The sequence below is a fragment of the Cupressus sempervirens genome, chromosome 4 (genome assembly GCF_028749045.1).
Source record: "Cupressus sempervirens isolate cs-2001-9-10 chromosome 4, ASM2874904v1, whole genome shotgun sequence".
NCBI lineage: Eukaryota > Viridiplantae > Streptophyta > Pinopsida > Cupressales > Cupressaceae > Cupressus > Cupressus sempervirens.
Window position 1 is genome coordinate 593546709 of NC_143121.1, and position 22533 is coordinate 593569241.

A 22533-nucleotide genomic window follows, 5' to 3' on the forward strand; every position below is an offset into this window, starting at 1 on the left:
GATTTGTGCTCTTCTTCTTCTCCTTTGTAAGGGACAGATCCTTACTCTGTTGAGGGGATAGAGAAAGGTTATTTAGATCCATCTCACTGTCAAGTCACCCTTCTCCATGACCTATCAAAAAACCAAACCCATCATCACCTACTAAGTGCTCTTCATTCTCAATCCTCACCTTCATCCTAATATCGTCTTGGTCTCTTTTTGCCTCCTGAAAGGTTTGAGTGGGAACTGAGACACCCTTCAAACTTGTTGTTAAAACCTCTTTCTCATCATCCCACAAGTGATCCTGCTAACAACCTTCAGAATGTAGACCATTTCTATCTTGTTCTAGAGTTAAAAACTCACATTCCCAAGCCACTACTATAGAAAGATTTTCCTTACAAGAAGAAATCACCCTTTTCTCCTATGAGGCCAAGAGAAACATAGCACTTTGCAACAATTTCTCATCCTCTCATTCATTCCCAAACCATTCCACTATACAATTGTTTCTTCATGATCCTCACGAAGGAAATCCACATAGACCATTAGGTTGTCCTCAATGGATAATAGATGCCTCCAAACCCTTTCCCTTGTGTGCAACTGTATTAGCTCGGGTAGTGGGTGAAAATAAATCCATTAAATGCAAATACATGGAAACATTTACAGACTAACCTTATCAACCATCTCCACCATTTTCACATATTGACCAAGCTTGTATCCTATTAATATATAGGATTCTTTGTTCCAGTATTCCTATGAGAGGTTCCTCAGACCTACCCATACGGGGTATGTTTGAATGATCTCCTTTGTAGGATCAAAATTTTTTTCCCATAACATCATATAGAAACCTTTACCTTAAAAAATATATGGCCTACTATTATGAATCATCTCTCTATAATGCTCACATCCAACTCACCATATAAAATTCATTTTCTAGAGTTTTAAACCCATTAACCTGCCTCCATTGTTTATCAAACTAGTTTTTGAATTTTTCTACACCTAGCCATTCCCTACCCCACTTCATTAAAAAACATGGCTTTTTAAGAAACTCACTAACTCTTCCAATACCTTAATATTCAAATCCAGACCCATAACCATGTAACAGGTTTGAGTTGGTTCCTCAATCCTGACCTTCTCCCAATCTCTTGGTATTTTGGGTATCCAAAACTTTTGACCTATTGTGTTGAAGTCAATTCTACCACCCAAATTCTTTGTTGTGAATATTTTCATAGGGTGCTTTGACAGTTCCTTCCTTGTACTCACATTCCCTTCTCTGCCATCAACTAGAGCCCACACCTAATGATTCATTTGTGGATCCGGGTGAGCCTAACATGATATAACTAATCTAGGACTATCATGACCATTAAATGGCCTAAACCGCCTGTCAAAATCCCTATAGAGAGATCCCTCATAGTGCTTAAAACTACTTCTGCCATTGTTCCTCTACAACTGCCCTTTCTGCCAATACAGCTGCCATGCATGCCTTTGGTGAAACCCTTAACCCCACTGCCCCTTAGATCAAATACTTTTAATAGTTGGATGAAAAGGGAAATAAAAAATATGTATGATATGAAGTGATAGTGGTGCACAACGGGGAAGTACAAGGGGGACTAAGGCTAAAGGAGTTGAGAGTACTAGGGTTATCACTTGCAACCAAAAGGGTATTTAAGGCACATCATTGAGAAGACCTTGGAAGAAATTGGTAAGATGCAATATGTCTAAGTTCATCCCTAAAAAGGGCCTATCATAGAAAAATCTAAATCTCAATGATATATTTTTTGTGCTCTTCTTTATACCTTTAGGATCAATTATCTTTAGATCTGTTTAGGTAGCTTAGGAAAGTGTGAGGCATCTAATATCTCATAATGGGATTATAATTGAGGAGAATATGGTATGTGGGGAGAGATCAATGTGGTGGAACTTGAAGCATAAAGACAAACACTTGGTACTTATGCAAGGGCGATCAACCAAAAGATGGGTTTTAAAGGCCATTCAAAGGTTTGCATATATCATTAATGGACACATATTGACTTGGAATGAAATTTGTCAAAAACCTGATATACCTCAGATTGAATGAAGGACCTACTATGTTCTTAGGTAAGTTTGGTCCCCCCTCTCCCTCCCTAAATAGTCTCACATTTATGATACCATATATGTTTCCTACAAATTTTGTAATGGATCTATATTGCCTCATACTAGAGCTAAAAGTATATATAACTACCTTACTGATAATGATGATATTTTTTCCCATCTGAATAACTATTGAAATATGAACCAAAATGCACCTTTTGAAAAAAAAACCTTTGAGAATCTTTAGAGTAGACATTTTGAACCTTTCAAAAAAGCATTTTAAATGGTGCATATTTTTCATATATTTCCTATTTAAAGCCCTTATGAGGAGCCAATATTTGCACCTTTTGTAGACTAACTAAGACCATGCATCATATCTTTTTTGAATGTTTATTTAAAGATGGTTTCTAGAATAATGTTTGGCCTATGTGTAAATTATACTATTAGTATTTGTGAGATTATAATTTTTTACTTGTCAAGTCTTAAGAAAGATCTTAGTCTTTTTTGGTTTTTTTAATCTATTGCAATTATGTTTGATTAGGAAATTTAGGAATGATGATGTGTTTCAATGTTTTAAATCACATTCCATGACCTTATATTTTCTTAGCATTTTTTTTCAGCATGATGATGGATTACATAATGTGACTCAAAATATTATGTAAAAATCTTAGACACTATCAAATTTAATAATAACAAATAAATATTTACATTGATTATGGAAATCTAATAACTCACATGTAAATATATATTTTTTAAATAGTAAAAAATATTGAGAGATATTAATTTGGAACTCTTCATTTATTTAGGAGTTATTTTATTTTATGAGCCAATATGCTATTTTGTGCAGCGATGCCCGACATAGTTCAATGTCAGATGCCAACAAAATGAAAATGCGGTGAGAGAAAAGGATGAACAAATGAGATTGTCTTCGCCAGATTTGAAATAATGTTGGTCACACAAAAAGTAAATTATGGAAAAAAATTAATGTTAGGATTTGTTTGTATTAATGGCATTGTGTTTAGAAATGTAAATAGTGGGATGCATGTTCTTTTGGAAGTCTCAACACATTTGTGATTTTTTTAATATAAACCTCTACTCGCCTTGTCAGTCAATATTATGAAATACTTTCAAAATTTAAACTTATTTTTGTTCTAAATTGTTTTATTCATATTTAAAGCATATTTTTTAATTAGAATTTGATATATGTTTTTTCAATAAAAGCATTATTCAATACTTTGATTAAAAAATCTTTTCACTCTAGAAAATGTGCATGATAATTTTTTATTTTTTATTTATAAATACTAATATTCATTTAATAAATTAATATCCATAAAACTAAACATGCTTCTAGAATACATCAATTTAGAAGATGTTGAATTAAATTTTGATTATAATAAGGTTAATTGCAATAAGAAAAAAAAAATTGATAATGTTTTAATATAAATAAATAAGTATAATATCACGTAAAATTCTATAAATATGCAAAAAATTGACTTAAGAATATGAAGATTGCATATTTAACAATAACTTTTGTTGACACATTTTAAAGTTTTAATAAAAAATAATGTGGTATTTTATTTATTTTAAATAAGTATTTATTCAATATTTAATAATAATAAAATAGTTTTAATTATTGAATATGAGAGATATGATTTTAAAATGATCTTCAAAACTTATATCAAATGTATTAAAAATGGAGATTTTTACTATAATAATATATGATTTATATATTAATGAGAAATGTGTAATGCTTAGTTAAATTTTTTCAAAGCATAGAGTTATAGAGAGCACTTGGAATAAGGTGGATAGTTATTTCACCCTACAAGATAATGTTCAATCTAAAGACATGTGATATGGCAAACTTCCATTTTCAAAATTGTCTATACACATATCATCCCATTGTATACAATCACTTTTATTGCAAACAAATGTTCAAAAAGAAGATGTAGCATAAGAAGAAGAAGAATAATAAGAAGTCCTCCTCTTCTTCCTCTTCTTCTTCTTTTTCTTTTTCACCTTCCTCTTATACCACTCTTCTTCTTCTTCTTCTTCTTCCTCTTCTTCTTCCTCTTCCTCTTCATCTTCCTCTGAGGAAGAGGAAGAGGAAGTGAAGAAGAAGAAGAGGAAGAGGAAGAGGAAGAGGAAGAGGAAGAGGAAGAGGAAGAGGAAGAAGAGGAAGAGGAAGAGGAAGAGGAAGGAGAGGAAGAAGGAGAGAAAGGAGAGGAAGAAGAGGAAGGAGAGGAAGAAGGAGGAGGAAGGAGGAGGAGGAGGAGGACTTAAAGGAGAAGTAGAAAAGGAAGAAGAGGAGGAGCAAGAGGAGTGGTATAAGAGGAAGGTGGAAAAGAAAAAAAAGAGGAAGAGGAGGTGTAAAAATAATGGAGGGAAGATGGAAAAGTAGAGGAAGAAACAAAAATACAAAGATGAAAAAGACCAATAAGAGAAGGAAGAGGAAGAAGAAGAAGCAGAAAAGGGAAAAAGAAAATGATGAGAAGAAAAAGAAGAGGAAGAGGGAATAAAGTAGGAGAAGACCTAGAAGAAAAGGAGGAAGAGAAGAAGAAGGTAAGCCAACAAATAATAAGTAGAAGTATAAGAAAAAGATGAAGAAGATGGAGTAGGACTCTAACAAGTGGTATACCTTCTATCGACGTAACCATTGCACCTCATTTAGGTGCACATATACGCACGCGCGCGCGCGCGTGCACACACACACACACACATAGAGGTAGGCAAAATTAAACAAGATGGAGGTTGATACTTAGTTCAATTAATTGAATAATGTACACTAACACTAACTAGATGATACTTTAGAATATGTTTGATGATAGATCGTTGAATGACACTTCTCTACCAATGAGTTGTTTAGAAGTCTAAACTAGTTACTTGCCTTGTTAGAGAAAATATCCATATGTTTGAGGAAAAATCCATATGTTTGATATATTTTTGCAATCCTAAATCAATATTTGAGCTTTAACCTATCAATTTGTAATGTTACACTCTGTAAATATTTGTATGATATGTTACCTTTTGCTTCAATCTTTCTAAATGTTTGGAGGAAGAAGGTATTTAAAATACCTTAAGGATTTTCATCATGTCATAAGGAGCTTTCACCTAGACAAATACTCAAGATTGAACACTATCAAAATCAACAAGCTAATGCTTAAGCTTGCAAGTACTATTTTCCTTTCATTACACCAAATTGAAGGTGGACAACTATTGTTCACTCTTTAGAATAAATAATTTTCAAGTGATTTTGTGATGTTTTTTCCTATTAAATGTAATATGATCACATTATAAAAATAAGTAACAATGTCAACCTATGCATACAAATATATTCAACATATTTGGCATTATATCAATTACATCAAATTATTCCTTCATCTACTAAAATTACACAAAATCCATGTTTGACATTAGATTAATTTCAAAGAAATTATACAAAATAAGTAAAGATCTACACTACTTGTCATCTATACTAAATCTCTTCACTTGGAGTTTTTGTATTTCCATTCTCTTCCATCCATGCAATTCACCCTTGTGGCCCTTCCATCCATCACAACTCTTTTCCCAATTGAATGGGATCTAGGTAGGGGTGCACAAATAGTTCTACCAATGAGGTTTCTATTGCCTACTCTTGTGCCTCTCTTATCTTTTGTTCATTAAGTTGTCTAATGAAATTAGCTAAACCAATTTCAAGATGTTCTCTCATTTGTCCTCCTCGTCCATCATGTGAACACTTTGACTTCCACCCAAGTCTTTCAAATTTCTTTTTTGATAGTTTCATGACTATTGCAACCTACAAATTAACTTCGTCAATTATAAATCTCCTTTGAAACTTGATAATGTTATATCTTTGCCACTAATAGAAAAATTTCAAAACAAAATTAAATTAAAAAATAACAAATAAATATTTATATTATTTTAATTAACTTTAAAAAAAAAATTATCTTTTTCTAATATCATGATATATATTAACTCATTGTAATATAAATTCATAAACCTCTTATAAAATCTACTTATTATAAAAAAAGGCCACCACAAGAGGCAAGGTTTTTGGACAATTGAAGTCCCCTAAAATTAATAATAATAATAAAATATACTCTAAAATCAAGGGTTTAGCTTCACCGCCGACAGCATGTACGCACTGAGGTAATCATGCAAATAAAGGCAATTCAATATTAAAACTAACGCTTGTTTACGCCTCCTTGTTGGGAGAAGAAACAAAATTCACCAACCCAATATCTTTTGAAAGTACTTTTTATTTTTAAATGTAATCTTTATTTTTAAAGAATAATTGCGTTTTATTTTTCTTAAAACAAATGAAACATCTTTTAAAAAATAAATAAAATATTTCTTCATTTTCTTTGGTCAACTTATTGTTTGATTTTTCACTTAAGCTTTTTAGTTTTAGTTTTAGTTTTTTTCAGTTTTTTTTTTTTTCTTATTTTATTATTCATTTACTTTTTATCTTTTTTGGTTTAATTTTATCTTCTTCTTTTTTAAATTAATTTAAAAAAAATAATTTTTCTAATTCTTAGAATGTGGAAGACCAATACCATATAAAAATATCTATGTAAAGGAGCTAGAAAGATCATTTTCAAAGTGTCTATATTATCCAAATCGTCAATTACCATTTAAATGAATGTACAAAAGTATCATTATCAAAGCTTTTATTTTATTTAATAACGATTCTTGAAACATTAGCATAAATATCATAACAAATATCTATATAAAAGATGTTGAGATGTCTATTTCATTTGAAAACAACTGTTAATGAAATTTGTAGGCATTCCAAATTTCTTAAATAAATTACCCTGCATTCATTACCAAGATTCAATTAAAAGAAGTCTTGAGGTGTCTTTTTTACTTTGAACACAAAATATGACTTGATAAACTAGCATATTAAACAAAAATATATGTAAAACATATCAAAGGATATGAAAGTGTGGATCCCACTTGAATTTTATATGTATTATAAAATCATAAACACCTCAAAAGATATTTTTGAAACATTTGAATATAGATTTAAAATAAGTATACTTAATCTCATATATCAAGAATTAGGCATTTGCGTTGAAAATTCCACTTATAGCAATATGATAAATTGACATAGTATAGAAAATAGCTTTATCTATTAATTGATGGGTTAAAGGTGCTCTATAATGAATTGTTCATAAGACACAACACTTGTTAAAGGTTTTGTAAAAGAGATCAAAAGCTAAAGGTTTTGTAAAAGAGATCAAAAGCTAAGTGGACTTGAACTTGGTGGACACTTCATCGATGGTTCATAAGACACAACACTTGTTCAAGGTTTTGCAAACAAGACAGAAAGCTAATTGGGTTGGATCTCACAACTCACTCCATGAATGGTCTAAAAGAGACAACACCACTTGTCGAAGGTTTTGCAATTGAGATAGAAAGCTACGTGGACTTGATCTTGGGGGACACTCCATGGTTAAACATACTTAAGTCAGAGTAGTACAAATATACACCACTTGTCGAAGGTTTTGCAAATGAGATAGAAAGCTACGTGGACTTGATCTTGGGGGACAATACATGGTTAAACATACTTAAGTCAGAGTAGTACAAATATACACCACTTGTCGAAGGTTTTGCAAATGAGATAGAAAGCTACGTGGACTTGATCTTGGGGGACATTCCACGGTTAAACATACTTAAGTTAGAGTAGTACAAATATGAGTGACCTCTCAAGAAGTCCAAATGCTTCACCTCTACAAGCATTAGCTAGATGCAATGTATGTTGTGGACCACTCATTATCATAAAAGACGGTTTATTGTGAACTTCTTACTCATTCAACGTAGATCAATGGTTTAACTCAAAAATTGCTTATTTAAATCTACTCATAGATTAATAAGTTTGACTCAAAGACCACATACTTAAATCTACTCCATAATTGAATCTCCATGGTAAATTTGACACATTACATAAACAACTACAACCCCTTGTACTCGTGTCCATTGATTAACTAAATACCTACATTAAATAAATAACACCTACTCATTATACCTCGTCTATTGATTAACCAAATACCCAAATAACTATATTTGAAAAGATGGAAGTCTACATTACATACCTAGTGACAGACAATCACCACCAAGCTTTAATTATTGAAGCTTTTGACATTTAGTAATGGCCACTCTTGAGGTTTCACATGTACCAATGGGATGGGAAGTCTTGACCATCCCTGTCAAAACAAATAATTGGTAATCCACAATATTTTAATGGGATTCCGTTTGTATTAGGTTAACCGGGGCTTAAACCTTGGGTGAAGTGGTGCATTGTTTGGGTTAAGCGTTTGTATAAAGATAGATGGGCATTTGTGGGAACAATGAAGGCATTTTGCAGCAGTGAAATGAATGTTGTGGGGGAGCTGTACTAGGGAATGGAAGGACAGGCAAGGCCGACAGAGGAAAGTGATGGACTCCATGATGAGACATAATTGAATGGAGTGGAGTGGGCGACGAATGATTACAAATGCTTCTTGTTCTTCTTGTTGGGATTATTTGAAACACAAAGTACCGCTTCAAGTGGGAGGTGGAGAAAGAGAGCAAAGTAAAAATAGAGGCCTTGTCGAATCAAATTTGATTGGCTTTCCTTTGTTTCTTCTTCTGCTTCTGCCTTTTCTTCTTCTTCTTTTTCCCCCCTTTTTATGAGAGATAATATGGAGGAGGATGATCCCCAACGAGATCATGTTTGCAGCAATGGAGGTTCGAATTTTGAGCAAGTTTGCAGGAAAAGCAAGTTCAAGAGAATTTGTGTGTTTTGTGGGAGTAGATCAGGGTACAAAACAGTTTTCAGCCAGGCCGCCCTTGATCTCAGCAAGGAATTGGTACATAAATAAGTATATGCATAGGGTTTGTGCGTTTATGGGTATATATGCGTACTTGATTGTATTTGTATCTTCGTAAACTAGTGGCTCTTTTGCTTGGAATGTGAGCTAGAGAGGTAAATGGGTGCAGAGTTTATTGTTTAAAGGATTTATGGGCAGGAAATGTTCATAGTAAAGCCTTTGCCATCCATTTAGGTTATTCTATTGTCATAGGGCATGAAGGTGCATATATAGTTTGATTGTGTGGAGAGTTTGAAGAGGATGATGATGTTTTGCTTGCGTTAAAACTCAATGTCATGCTTGTAGAATCAAATTAGAGATGCATCAAGGCTTTTTCATGTCAATTCATATGCGAGCTCATCTCAGACCCCCTTTTCAATTTGGCACCCTTCAAACTCTTACTACTTGTTAGCCGTGTTTTAGCTACAATTCAGAGGGGTTAATTGTGTAGCTAGTACCCAATTACACACTTAGTTATTGTTTACCAATATCTAGTGTGGTGAATGACCATTTTATGCCAATGGACGGTCTTAGGTTCGACTCCGAACTGATCCACAAAAAGTTTATAACAGCTCTTGCTTTTTGTTTACCGATATTTGGTGTGGTGAATGACCATTTTATGCCAATTAAAGGTCTTAGGTTCGACTCCTAATTGATTCACAAAAAGTTTAACAGCTCCTTGCATTAAAGGACGCCCATTTGGAGGAAATGGGTTTCATTGTCAACCAAAGACTTCGCTCAACATGTTAATTGTGTAGAATATTTGAAGTTTCAGTTAACCTTTTAATGAGCAGTTAACATAGACAGTACATGTACTGTTAGCACGTTGTTTTTGATTTGTAGTTTTGGATGTCCTATTGATAAACATCATACCAGATATTTTGTCTGTCAGTAATAATGTTCATGACATTAGGTGGTGATATAAGCTCTGATTTATCTATTGTTTCCCACTAAATTTCTACTGGTTCTGTGAGACCAATGAGATTAGTGCCATTGATATAAGCCTACATGGGTAATCCTGTGTTTTTGTATTGAGATGATTTCATCATGTTTAGGAGAAATCGTTGAATTGGTGAAGTGGGTTTTCAGATATGTTGAATTGATGTAGTGGATGGGTGCAGGTAGAGAGGAAACTTGACCTGGTCTATGGTGGAGGAAGTGTGGGACTAATGGGCTTGATTTCTCAGGCTGTTCATGATGGTGGCTGCCATGTTCTTGGGTATTGAGTTTTTCCCTTAATTTTTCATATTTGTGGACCATTGAAGATTACACTGCAAGGGCCTTTGGTTTTTTAAGCTAATCATTCATTTGTTACGGTTCTGATATCTTCTTTCTTGTTGCTTTGTAATTGGTGCTTTGGAAGTATTATTCCACAAGCTTTGCTGCCTCCCAAGGTACCATTACTTCCACTCTTCCATACAAAATGTATTTTTTTGAGTCTCATTCTGATATTTTGGTAGCTTGAAGTTAGTCAGATTTGTAAGATTAGATGATTGTGGTTGTTCATATTTTGGGCCCTTTTCATTAGCAAGCTTAAATGGTGTACATTTGTCTACAGATATCTGGAGACGCAGTTGGTGAAGTAATGGCAGTTGCATCCATGCATGAAAGGAAGGCTGAAATGGCTCGTCAAGCAGATGCCTTCATTGCCTTACCTGGTATTTGTTGTTAGTTTAATCATTCCCGGTATTTTGGAAAAATCATGGAATAAAGTTGCAGCTTCCATCATTATTAGAAGATATTATAACCCTTTAACTTGCCCTTTAAGATAGGTGGCTATGGCACAATGGAGGAACTATTGGAGATGATCACATGGTCACAGCTTGGAATTCATGATAAGCCGGTATTTTTCACAACACCATCATTCTAGTTCACATGAAATTTATGGTATAGCTAATTTTTTGTTTGGTAGTGAAGTTTAAGGGACCCAAATACTCTCTGAAGATTTTGGATATGCCTACAGGTTGGTCTGCTGAATGTGGATGGGTATTATGATTCCTTGCTTGCTTTGTTCAATAAAGGCGTGGAAGAAGGATTTATCAAGCCATCTGCTTTGAATATTGTTGTTTCTGCTACAACAGCTAAGGAACTCATACAACGGATGGAAGTAAAGATCATACAGATCTATTTTCAATTTTTTATGCGTGGAAGATTGATCAAATCGAAAAGCATTTCAAACTAAAGCTTACATACTTGTCTATATAATCTTTAAGTTTGAAAACGCTCAAGTTTTTATTTGGATCCTACATTTTGCAGGATTATGCTCCAATTCATGATTGCGTGGCACCCAAACAAAGCTGGGAAATAGACCAACAGCTAGCTTCAACCACCATTGCTTCTGAGAGCCCTTGATACTGTGCAGTGATCATTATAATAGCATCATTTGTACAGAAATTTGTCAAAGTCATCGATTACAAAAAGATGTCAATGAAAGAAATTTTCTTATTGGCCCAAATCTTCTGTCTTAGCTATGTTGGGCAAAAATTTTAATACTTTATTTCACGTACATTTTGGCTTTTTCGTGCAAAAAAAAATCTCTACAATTTAAATGCCAATTATTTTTAAACGTTAAAGATTCAATAGTTAAAAATGTTTGATGAACAATGTAGATTGAAAAATGTACACTGTCAGATTAAAAATAATCTTACAGTATTTCATTAACTAGATACAGGACACATGTTTCTTCCATCAAATTAAAGTCATACTCTTTAAATAACAATTACTTTTAAACAATAATAACAATTCAATAATTACAATCTCTAATAGAAATGTGTTTTTGGATAGGGTTCTCTACAATTGTTTTTTTGTCAAAAGTTTTTTGAATCAACTTGTACTTGGATTCTTTTCCTTTATTTTGATGTTTCAACTTGATGTTACTTTTTTGTTTTTGATCATTAAAAGCAGCAAGAAGGTGCTAGCCCAAGTAACAAAACTAGTATATTAATAGTACATTAATAGCACTAGAAACTTTCAGCACATAAACAACAGCACACATTTTGCCTCTATCAAAAATAAAAAACGTAATGTTCATAGTGATAATAAAAACATATTATCTATATCACGTAGGGCAGGTAAGAGTAAGAATTAATTTCTTCCCAGCCACTTCGACAACATAAGAGTGAGAATTAATTTCTTCCCAACTGCTTCGACAACAATGTGGAAGTCTACTCATCCTTAAGGAACTAGAAGATGTCTCTGTAGTCTTCATTTGTCTTTGGCTTAGTCCCAGAGATCTTTTCATGCAAAACATAAAGTGTCACCGAACATGCATGCATCACTTTGATGGAAAACTTATTAGAATCTTGAATTCTCCTAAAGCTACCAACCTCTCTTCTAAGTGCCTGCAGTGTTGTTTATTGCTTCTCAATCTTATCCTACATCTTTCCCAACAACCCACTTGCACAAAAGAGGGGTTGGTTTTGGGATTGGGATAGGGTTTTAATCTGAGTCTTGAAGGGGGAGGGAAAGAGGGTATTCTTGACACTAGAGGGAGGGGGGGAGTCCAAGGACTCACTCGAGGAATGGCCAAAAATTTCCTCAGCAGAATTAGCAACTGAATTATCAGAATCTAACCCTTAAGTTATTTTCATGTCTTGCTAACATTTCTCCTTACCAAGTCGGTTAGACCTTATAGGTACTGGGGGTTTCAATACTATCACCTGACTCGATAGTATAAACCTCTCTCTTGCACATTTTAGGAGACTTGGTGAGCTCACTAGATTTTTCACTAAGATCTAGTGGGGACAATTCTATTTTGGAATTTTTCTTGCCAAGTTGAGAAGGGCCAGCATTAAGGGACTAGAGGGAGTGGTATTATGCCTAACAATGGGCTCATTGACTAGTGGACAAAGTGCACGGTGAAAATTATACGGCCGAAACAATAACCCTTAGTGCAAAATAACATATTTATTTGTTTTGTTAAATTAGAATTTGAACGTCTTATCAGAACAAACATAATAGTGAATTTTTTTCTTTAAAAAAAAAAGTTCATCCAATTTAATAAACGATAATAACTTTTAAAAGTTCACAAACAAGAATGTGATGAGAACTGTCAATTATCAAATAAACACAGATAAAATCAAAAACCATCATACACTACTTCATGAACTAGACATATTGAACATCTTTTTCTGCAACATAGAAACGTCCCCTAGTTTAATAAATCACAATTATCCTCAATTGTTAACAATCTGGCAACACATATCTCTTTTGCATCTCTCTGATGTTAAGCCTTCTAATGGTCTCTATACTTGGAATAATCGTAGGACTGGTGTTGCTGCTATCTTAGAACGTCTGGATAGATTTCTTGTTTCTTGCTTCTGGGTTAGTGGCACTCTTACTATCTCTTCAGAAATCCTTGATTGGAGGGGTTCAGATCATTGGCCAATCAAATTTTTTGCTATAGGGGCTTGTGTTCTGAAGCATCCTCCTTTTAAGTTCCAGTTGATGTGGCTTCGTGACTCCTCTCTTTGTGATTTTGTTTTCTGTTGGTGGAAAGATGGTGCTCCTGCATATGGTACTGCAATGTTCTCATTTTCTAAAAGGCTTCAATATGTTAAAAGGCAGCTCAGGATATGGAATAGGCAATGCTTTGGGAACCTTCACTTTATGAGAGGCTTGCTCAAGAAGATCTTGATGTCATCACAAGGGAGATTAGAGATCGAGGTTTCTTAGAGGATCTTGGCAAGGTTGGATCCCTTGCTTCTAGAGCTCTAGAAGAATGGGAACTTCGAGAGGAAATTTTTTGGAAGCAAAAGGCTAGAGTTGATTGGCTCTAGGAAGGTGATCGAAACACTACCTTTTTCCATAAAACTATGCAATCTCACCGGAATCAGAGCACTATCTCTTCTTTGGTTAATTCTCAAGGTATCCAACTGAATTCCTTGCCAGCTTTGTTCTAGGAGGCTATTTGATACTTCTCTACCCTCTTCTCTGAGGACTCTCCTCCTGCTGATAATGAAGAAAATATTATTTTGTCCTGTATTCCTTCCCTTATCACTCAGGAAATGAATGATTATCTCATGCGTCCAATCTCTTTGGAGGAGCTGGAGGAGGTGGTCTTTGGCATGCCTAAGGGGAAGGCTCCTGGTCCTGATGGCTTTCCAGTTGAATTCTTTCAAGAATTTTGGGACATCATTAATCATGATTTGTTAGAGGTGGTTAAGGAATCCTATGCTAGCAAGCAGATGCTTTGAGCTTTGAACTCTACATTCTTGACTCTTATTCCTAAGAGAGAGGGTGCTAATCAATTGGAGTTTTTTTAGACCAATTGCCTTATGTAATGTGGTTTACAAAGTTATTACTAAGTTGATTGCTGAGAGAATGAAAAGGTGGCTTCCCATTATTATCTCAGAAGAACAAGGTGGTTTTGTTGCTGGCAGACAAATTTTGGATGGGGTGGTTATTGCTACTGAGGCTATTCACTCTATGGCTACTTCAAGGGAGAGAGCCATGTTTGTTAAGCTGGATATGGCTAAGGCCTACAATAGAGTTAAATGGAGCTTCCTAAGGAGTATTCTTCTTTCTTTTGGATTTAGCTCTGACTAGGTGAGTTGGACTATGAGTTATGTTACTTCTGCCTCTTTTTTTGTTCTTATTAACGGTCAACCTTCTCAACTATTTGGTGCTTCTAGAGGCCTCTGCCAGGGTGACCCTCTCTCTCCATATCTATTCATCATCATGGCTGGAGGCTTGGGCAAATTCATTAAGCATCAAGTGTCCCAGAATTCTATTCAAGGTTGGCGGTGGGGTAATGGCTTACCTTCTCTTTCCCATCTTCAATTTGTTGATGATTCTGCTCTTGCCAGTCTTGCTAGGATCAAGGAAGCTGAAGCCTTTCAACATGCTTTGGATGTTTATTTGGCAGCTTCATGCCAGAAAATTAATGAGCACAAATCTTCCATTTACTTTTTTAACACTCCTGATTCTATTCAGCACAGGATTGTTGGTATCCTACGGTTTCAAATTGGGTCACTTCCTTTGACTTATCTTGGCATTCCTATTGTTGTTTCCAGGCAGCCACGTCTCTTTTGGAAAAATCTGATTACCAAGCTTCAGGATAAGGTAAATCATTGGACTCATAGATGGCTTTCTATTGCTACCCGGGTTACTCTTCTTCAAGCTGTTATCCAAGCTCTTCCTACTTATAGAAGCATGGTTTAGGTTGCACCTATTTACTTTCTCAAGGAGTTTGATGCTCTTTCTCGACAATTCCTTTGGAGTGGTAATTTTTGTAGTACTAAATGGAGCTTGGTTAATTGGGCAACTGTTTGTAGGCATAAAAAGGAGGGTGGTCTTGGTCTTTGATCTGCTCTCTTGAGTAGTCAAGCTTTGGCTGCTAAACTTTATTGGCGATGGTGCTCTGGACAATATCAACTTTGGGCTCGTATTATCACTCATAAATATTTTCATGGTGCTGATCCTTGCTCTGCTTCTGCACTTCCTCTTGAAGGTCGTGGCTCAATGGTTTGGCATACTTTGAAGATAGGTACGATGTTGGTAAAGAGGGGCCTGTTCTGGATATGTAAAGGAGGTTCTCAGGCTTTGTTTTGGTCTGATGCTTGGGATGGATTCCCTTCCATTTTATCCATATACCCTCATCTTCAGCCTCTTTGTGACTCTTTTCTTGCCGCTAGATGGGATAAAGTGGCTCATTACAAGACTTCTTATCAATTGGGACCTGTTGTTGGTTACAGATGGAAGCATTCTTCTGATTGGCCTCTTGGAGGTACAGACATGGATCATCAGGAGCTTTCTCAAATTCTGGCCTCTAGAGAGTGTTCTTCTTTGCTTGGTTCAGATGTTTTGGCTTGGGGCGGTACCTTGTCTGGTAAATATTATGTCTCTACTGGGTATTAGGAGATAACTAGACAATTATTTGGGGATGCTGAGGTCCCTTGGTGGAAGCAAGTTTGGAATAAAGTTTCTTGGTCCAAGTGCAATTTTTTCATGTGGCTAGTGGCTCACAACCGCTGTCTTACCTGGGATAATCTTTGTAAACGTGGATTTCAGGGCCCCTCTTATTGTGTTTTGTGTGGTAATGGATAGGAGTCTGTCTCTCATCTGTTCTTCCATTGCTCCTATTCTACTCAGATATGGCACCTTTGGTGGAGCGCTTGGGGTTGCTTTTGTCGGCATACTTCCTCTTTGCCTGAGTTCTGGGCCCACTTGGGTAGTGCTCCCGCCAAGTCTTCTTCTCTCCATGCTGCTTGGATTGCTGGCCCATCTTTCATGCTTTGGCATATCTGGTTGGAGAGGAATCGTCGCATATTCCAAAATGTTCAGCTTGGTGTTTTGCATCTTTGGTGGAAAATATCACATTCTCTTCAGGAAACTATTCTTGTGAAGTGTGAGAGTTTGATGGGGGTATAGATCCGGTTGATCTTGCTATCTGTAATCGCCTCAATTTTCATCTTCAGGATGGGGCTGCAGCTCATAGGTTTCCTTCTATGTCCAGGCAGCTTCACCATCAGAGGAAGGGTCGGGTTAATCGGGATGGGCACTAGACTCCTCCTCCCTCTAGAGTTCTGAAAATTAACACTGATGGTTCTTCCCGTGGGAATCCTGGCCCTGCTGGTATCGGCGGAGTGGCTCGTTGTAGTTCTGGGGATATTAAATTTTTCTTCTAAATTCATAAGGGTGATTATACTAACAATCTCATGGAAGCTCAGGTTATTTTATATGTTGTGGAAAAGTGTTGCTTGCGGGGATGGAGTAAGATTATCTGTGAGTCTGATTCTCAGGTGGTGGTGAACATGCTTTCTTTGCAAGAGCTTGAGGATGTTAGTTGGCAGCTGGCCACTGTTGTTAAGCAGATTATTCTCTTCTCTACCTCTTTTCAGTTCATTAGGTTCACGTATATTCCTCATGAATGGAACAAAACTCCTGATTGTTTAGCCAAATGGGCTTTTAGTCATGATCCGGGTTGGAATATTAGGGATAGGAGGCAACTGTCCTTTGAGATGGTGTAAGAATTTGATGATCTTGTTGCTCAGGATCAAGATCCTTGTTGAGCTCTCCTTGTTGTATTCCTTTATGTCTTAATAAATTTTTACCCCTCTTTCCCAATATAAACAATCTAGCAATTAAGAATGTGCAATCTGAAATGACAATTAATATAAATACACAGCAGAACTAATAACAATTATATACAGTTTCAAGAGACACACAAAATCATGTTTAAGACAAATCATGGGTGTTCAATATAAATATCATGGGTAATCTCAAAAACAACATTGAGAAACATGTAATCATGGGTACTCCATATAAATATATCAGGTTCCATGAACGTTTCTCGAGACCCACAAATTCACAGTGTACAGTCATAAGCGACATAAACACAAGAAACCCTCGATAGAATCTCTGCACATGTTAAGCTCCTCAAATTGAGGAGTAACATCTTTTTATATATAAACAAACGTACATGATCATTATAGACTAGATTAACATCAGTCAATAGAGGACAAACGGTCTTTTTTCCATCAGATCGTGTGAAATGGGTGGGACTGTGTATACGTCAGATTGTGTTTAGTGTCAGGAAGGGATCTAAGTCTCCAAAGATAATGTGGCCGTAAAATGAATGGACGTAGATTATCTAGATGATATTGGAGTTTCAGACGTAATTTCCATTGTATACTTTCACACCACCAAAAAGAATTTGTGGGGTCATATGAGTAGTGTTTGTAAGTGCTGAGCTGATGAATTGATGGATTGGGAATGATTGCACGGACATGATAGTTATGCAGAGATAAAGAAAGAGATGGAGATAGGGAATGGTTGTGGAGTGTGTTGGATTGTAGACCATCCATTGTTGCAGTTAGACATCTGTGAAGGGAATAGGAGGAATGTCTGTGACAAAGTACAAATATATACGACGTTCTCTCGTGAAATCTGCATTGAGGCATGGGCTCTCCTCTCTAGAATTCTGTCATCTTTGTACTCGTGGGAATCAAATGACAGAAATCAAGAGAAAGGAAGACCCGTTTGGCAGAAGGGTCTTTTCATCTTGACCAAAAATGACTACCTATTATTGCTAGACCCCATAGGTAAGCCTGTAATTCAAGTGCAACAGTCTGTGATTGTCTGGCCATTTATAAATTTAACTTATATAGACCTACTAATTCTTATTAATAACGATGGAATGGTTTTATATGGATTCGTGTAAAATTGGGGTGTGATTGTCATGAATTAGTGGGTAGTATGTGTATAAGCTTCTTCATTAAATTGTGTATTTCTTATTTTATTTTTTTCATAGTGAACATATACAAATTGAATTCATGCAATTACAAATAATTTTTCCTATGTCTATCACCTTCAATATAAAGACAAATCAAATTAAGGTAAAAACTTTACATCTGTCACCGAGGGATGCAAAAGTTGATGAGTTCACATCAGAGAAAGAGGATGGACATGATAAGGCACAATACTTGTTGAAGGTTTTCATTTGAAATAGCAAGGGCTTAATCTTAGAGGAAGATTCATGGTTAAACAAAATTTACTAATATTGACGACCGCCTAGATGCAATAAGTCCTAAGTGTTCCATTCATTTTCATTAGAGAGGGATTCTTGTGAACCACTAAGCATAAAACATGGGCTAATAAGTATGACTAAAAAACTTTAGAATTGATTCTTGACAACAATATCAAAAAGGGATGGAAATGAGGAACCCAAAAAGGAGATAGTATAACCAAATAATACATTAGACAAGGATATCTAGAAGAAACATGAAACAATATGTATTAGATGTTTAATCATATCAAATTATGATGGATATCAAAATTCAGGGTAAAAGTACAAACATGTGTCACCCTCTTACAAAGGAAAAAGCTAACATCAAAAAAAGTGTTAAACTTCAACAATGTAAAAGTCATATTTCTGTTTTGAATTTTAAGTTGGTGTAAACTGATGAAATGTGTATAAAAGGATAAAGTTTATGTATGTTATTTTTAAAAAATTAAAAAAATAAAAATAGTATGATTTTATAATTTTCAATGACCTTTTTTAACAGTGTTAAAAATCGAACAAATTAGGGGTTATAGTTCCCATCACATAAATAATTGCAAATAAATGTATTTTCATCTAAATTTGAGCTATGTTGTTGACGACATGTGTACCTAGAACTATCAAAAAGAAACTTTCAAAAATATTGTATATTTTGTCTATTATAGCTATTTAAAGTTGAACTTTTCATAATTTAACAGTTTTTCATTCCCACCATCTTTTCCCTAGTAAATCTATGTTAACAATTACAAATGTTATATATTATTGAAGAGGACTCTCTCCTCTAGAACAATTAACCATTTTTAAAAAAAATCGTTATCATCTACTAATTTTTATATTTTTTCAAATGTGCATCATCTTCAATGTTGAAATACCTACTTGCATTATTTTGTAATTATTGTAATCGATATTGGGTCACCTATAAAAAAAAATTATATTGGCATAATTCTAACTACAAGCTCTATCCAGTGGTATTTTTAATTTTTTTAAAGCCCTAATTTTGATAATGAAATTGGCCTCTGAAGTGTTAGGTTCTTCAAAATTGCAAAAACCATGAAAGAAAGTGCCACATAGGATGACACCTAGATAGTTCTGGCCAGATCTGATATGGCCGTACTAGATCTGGCCGAATTACGTTGGCACAAAAACTTGCACGGGCAAGGTCGCCCATATGAGTTGGTTGGTAAACAATTGAAATAAAAAATTTTGATTATTATTTTTAGTTAAATTAATCAAATAATAATATATCTTTTATTTTTTTCCTATGATTTCTAATGTAAGTATTTCATGTGTTATTTAAATATATTTGATAAAAATAAATCAAGATAAAAAATATACAAAATAAATAAATATTTAATTAATATAATCATTTATATTTTTTAATTAAGCGATATATTTTAAAATATGTATTAATTTTGAATATTAAATATAATTTTTATTATAATTGTGGAGTTTGAATAGGAGAGAAATCATCTCGTTAAAATAAGTAACTCGTATTATAACCAAGCCTCTGTTTCTCATCCTTAGCATTTTGTGCTCCTTGTGATTATGAAATACTTGACTCTGGATGGGAGATTCACAAAACTGTATGGATATCACTTTATGTTGGCAAATCATTTTCGACATGATGTTAGGATCAATTTCCTTTTTATCTTCTGCAGTCTCTTAGTATTTCTACCCAGGCCATCCAAAATGATCCAAATGGAGAGCATGTTTGCCACACAGGTCTCATGGTTTTGATTATGGATTTGTTAAAATCCAAAAAAGTTTTGAAACCCAAGACTTTGAAAGGGGCTAATCAGGATAAGGAAGGGATTATCCAAATCCAAAAAAGTTTTGAAACCCAGGACTTTGAAAGGGGCTAATCAGGATACGAAAGGGATTATTCAAGAAAAGGGCTACGATTCTGAGAATCAAGATGAAGCTGAAGGGGGTCTGGGAAGCATGAAAAAGGGCTCTGATGGTAGCTCAAAAAGAAGAAAAAGATTGTTCATGATGATGATTCTGACTAAGACCGAGATAGTGACTTTGTGGAGGAAATTGTCAGAGACCATTATAATAAGAGGAGTGGAGGCAAAGGAAAGGGTAAAGGTTGTCAAGATGAGTAGGTCTCTCCTCCTTCTAATGATGAGCCTCTAGCTCAACAGTTGGAGAGGAAAAGAAAATCTTTAAGGTGACAGGATGATAGGTATAATACAAAGAAGAATGGAGTATTAAACAATGAGGATGGTAGAGAATAGGGGCATATGCCAGATTTGGGTGATAAAGCTAAAGGTGCGCAAGGGTCTTCTAAGGGTTTATTCGACAACCCAGGTTCTATTCTGAAGGAGATTGGTATCCTCAAGCATCAGATGCAGTTGTTAGGTAAGGAAATGGAACAACTAAGCAGAACTTCCAGAGGGGAGCGAACATTAGGCCAACATATTGAGAAGCTCTCAGAGGTTATAGGGAATGTTGAAGAAGTGGAAAATCTCATGCATAAGATTCCATTGATCGAAGCAAAACAAAAGGTCATGGATAAGGATATTAGCAACATTCATGGGAAGGTGACCAAACTAGAAACTAGGCTGGGTAATATGGATAAACTGGTCAAACAATTGGTGGATAATGTGAGTATTCTCTTGAAGAGGAAAGAGCCTAATAAAGGCTAGGATTCCCCTCCGGGGGCAGATACTCAGGGACCAAGTAAACATTCTCGTGCTCACTCTAAGAAGAATGAGGAAATCAGTAAGAAGGACGAGGTGAAGGTTACTGTTGAAAACATGCAAACTCTAATGGATCAAGCTATTGACCTCATAAAAACTTCTTAGTTGGTCAGTCACTATTCCTTTTTTGTACTTTTGCTATTTTTTCCAGCTCTGTCTTGTGTGATCTCTTGTTTGTTTTTGTTGGAGGTTTGTCTCATGTTGTTTTTGAATACTTTTCTTTGTTGTTCTTTTCTCATGCTTGTCTCTAGATTTTCGTTGATGTAAAGGTTCCAAGTCCTTTAAAACCTATTTTTACTTAATCAAAACAAGGCCCCTTGTATTATTTTATTTTTTATTAATTCAATAAAATAGGGTTTCAAATGTATTGTTTTCTTTTTTTATTGATTCAATAAAATAGATTCTTTTATTTTAAAGGTAAAGTTTTATTTTTAAATTGTTAAATTTAATTTAATAAAGTTTAAATAATAAAATAGGTTTTCTATTTGAAATTTAATGTTTTATTTTATTAATTGTTATATTTAATTCAATAAAATGTATTTTTTGTTTATTTTAAAGGTAAATTTTTATTTTTAAATTGTTATATTTAATTGAATAAAGTTTAAACAATAAAATAGGTTTTCTATTTGAAATGTAATGTTTTAAATTTTTTTAATTGTTATATTTAATTCAATAAAATATGTTTTTTATATTATGAAAACTATATTAAATTTATTAAATAGTTAAATTATTTTTTATTTTTTATATTTAATAAATTGTTTAATCTAAATTTAGCAACATGGTTCAATGCAACTACTTATCTTAAGATTTTGTAGTGTTACAAACAGTCAAATATAATAACTTTCTAATGTTGACAGTTTTTTCTAAATTGTCTATGATCTACTAGTATTTATGTAATTGAATTTGGAAGCTTTTGTATGCAGGTGATATCAAGCTCTCTATTTAGGTTTTTGTGCAATGGGGAATAAAGCGAAAAGAACAAAATGATATGATCGAGTCAGAGATGACTAGAAGAAAGGATGGACAAAACATAATATAGAGCTAGCAATTGAAGATCCATTGATTGAAGTTGAAGAAGATCGTGTTGAAGTTCCAAGAATTAGTAGGACATTTGGAAAATATAGTTTAGGGTTGGAAAATTTGATGGAGATGGATGAAGACTCTCTTTTAAGAGAAATTGAATCATCTAAACACATGATGCCTGAAAGTACAATTAAGCTACATCTGAAAAATATGTGGGAAGAATTTTTTAAAAATAAATCTCTAATTGGTAAAGCATAATTATTTGTTAGATTATTTAGGAAAAGAGAAATTAGTCTTGTCCTAGAGTTGTTAGATTTGAACAATAAGAAAAGCTCTAGAGATAATGTGAAGGCAACAATAGTTCAAAATTTGAGAGATGCATTAAATGCTATTGATAATAGAAGTCGAGTAG

At 34.3% G+C, this 22533-nt stretch overlaps 1 protein-coding gene across 2 annotated transcripts; it reads left to right on the plus strand.

Moving 5' to 3' along the window:
• The first annotated feature begins 8395 nt into the window (after positions 1–8395).
• On the plus strand, positions 8396–11349 carry LOC149562606 (cytokinin riboside 5'-monophosphate phosphoribohydrolase LOG3-like). Of its 2 annotated transcripts, none has more exons than XM_089826082.1 (7): positions 8396–8894; positions 10016–10113; positions 10258–10288; positions 10453–10552; positions 10667–10737; positions 10858–11001; positions 11151–11349. In XM_089826082.1, exons 1-7 carry the CDS (start codon positions 8715–8717, stop codon positions 11244–11246), a joined length of 720 nt encoding a protein of 239 aa, XP_089682208.1. In that variant the 5' UTR covers positions 8396–8714; the 3' UTR covers positions 11247–11349. The 2 variants fall into 2 exon arrangements, with proteins under 2 accessions (XP_089682208.1, XP_089682209.1); XM_089826083.1 differs by lacking the exon at positions 8396–8894 and adding an exon at positions 9532–9906.
• Positions 11350–22533: the final 11184 nt, after the last annotated feature.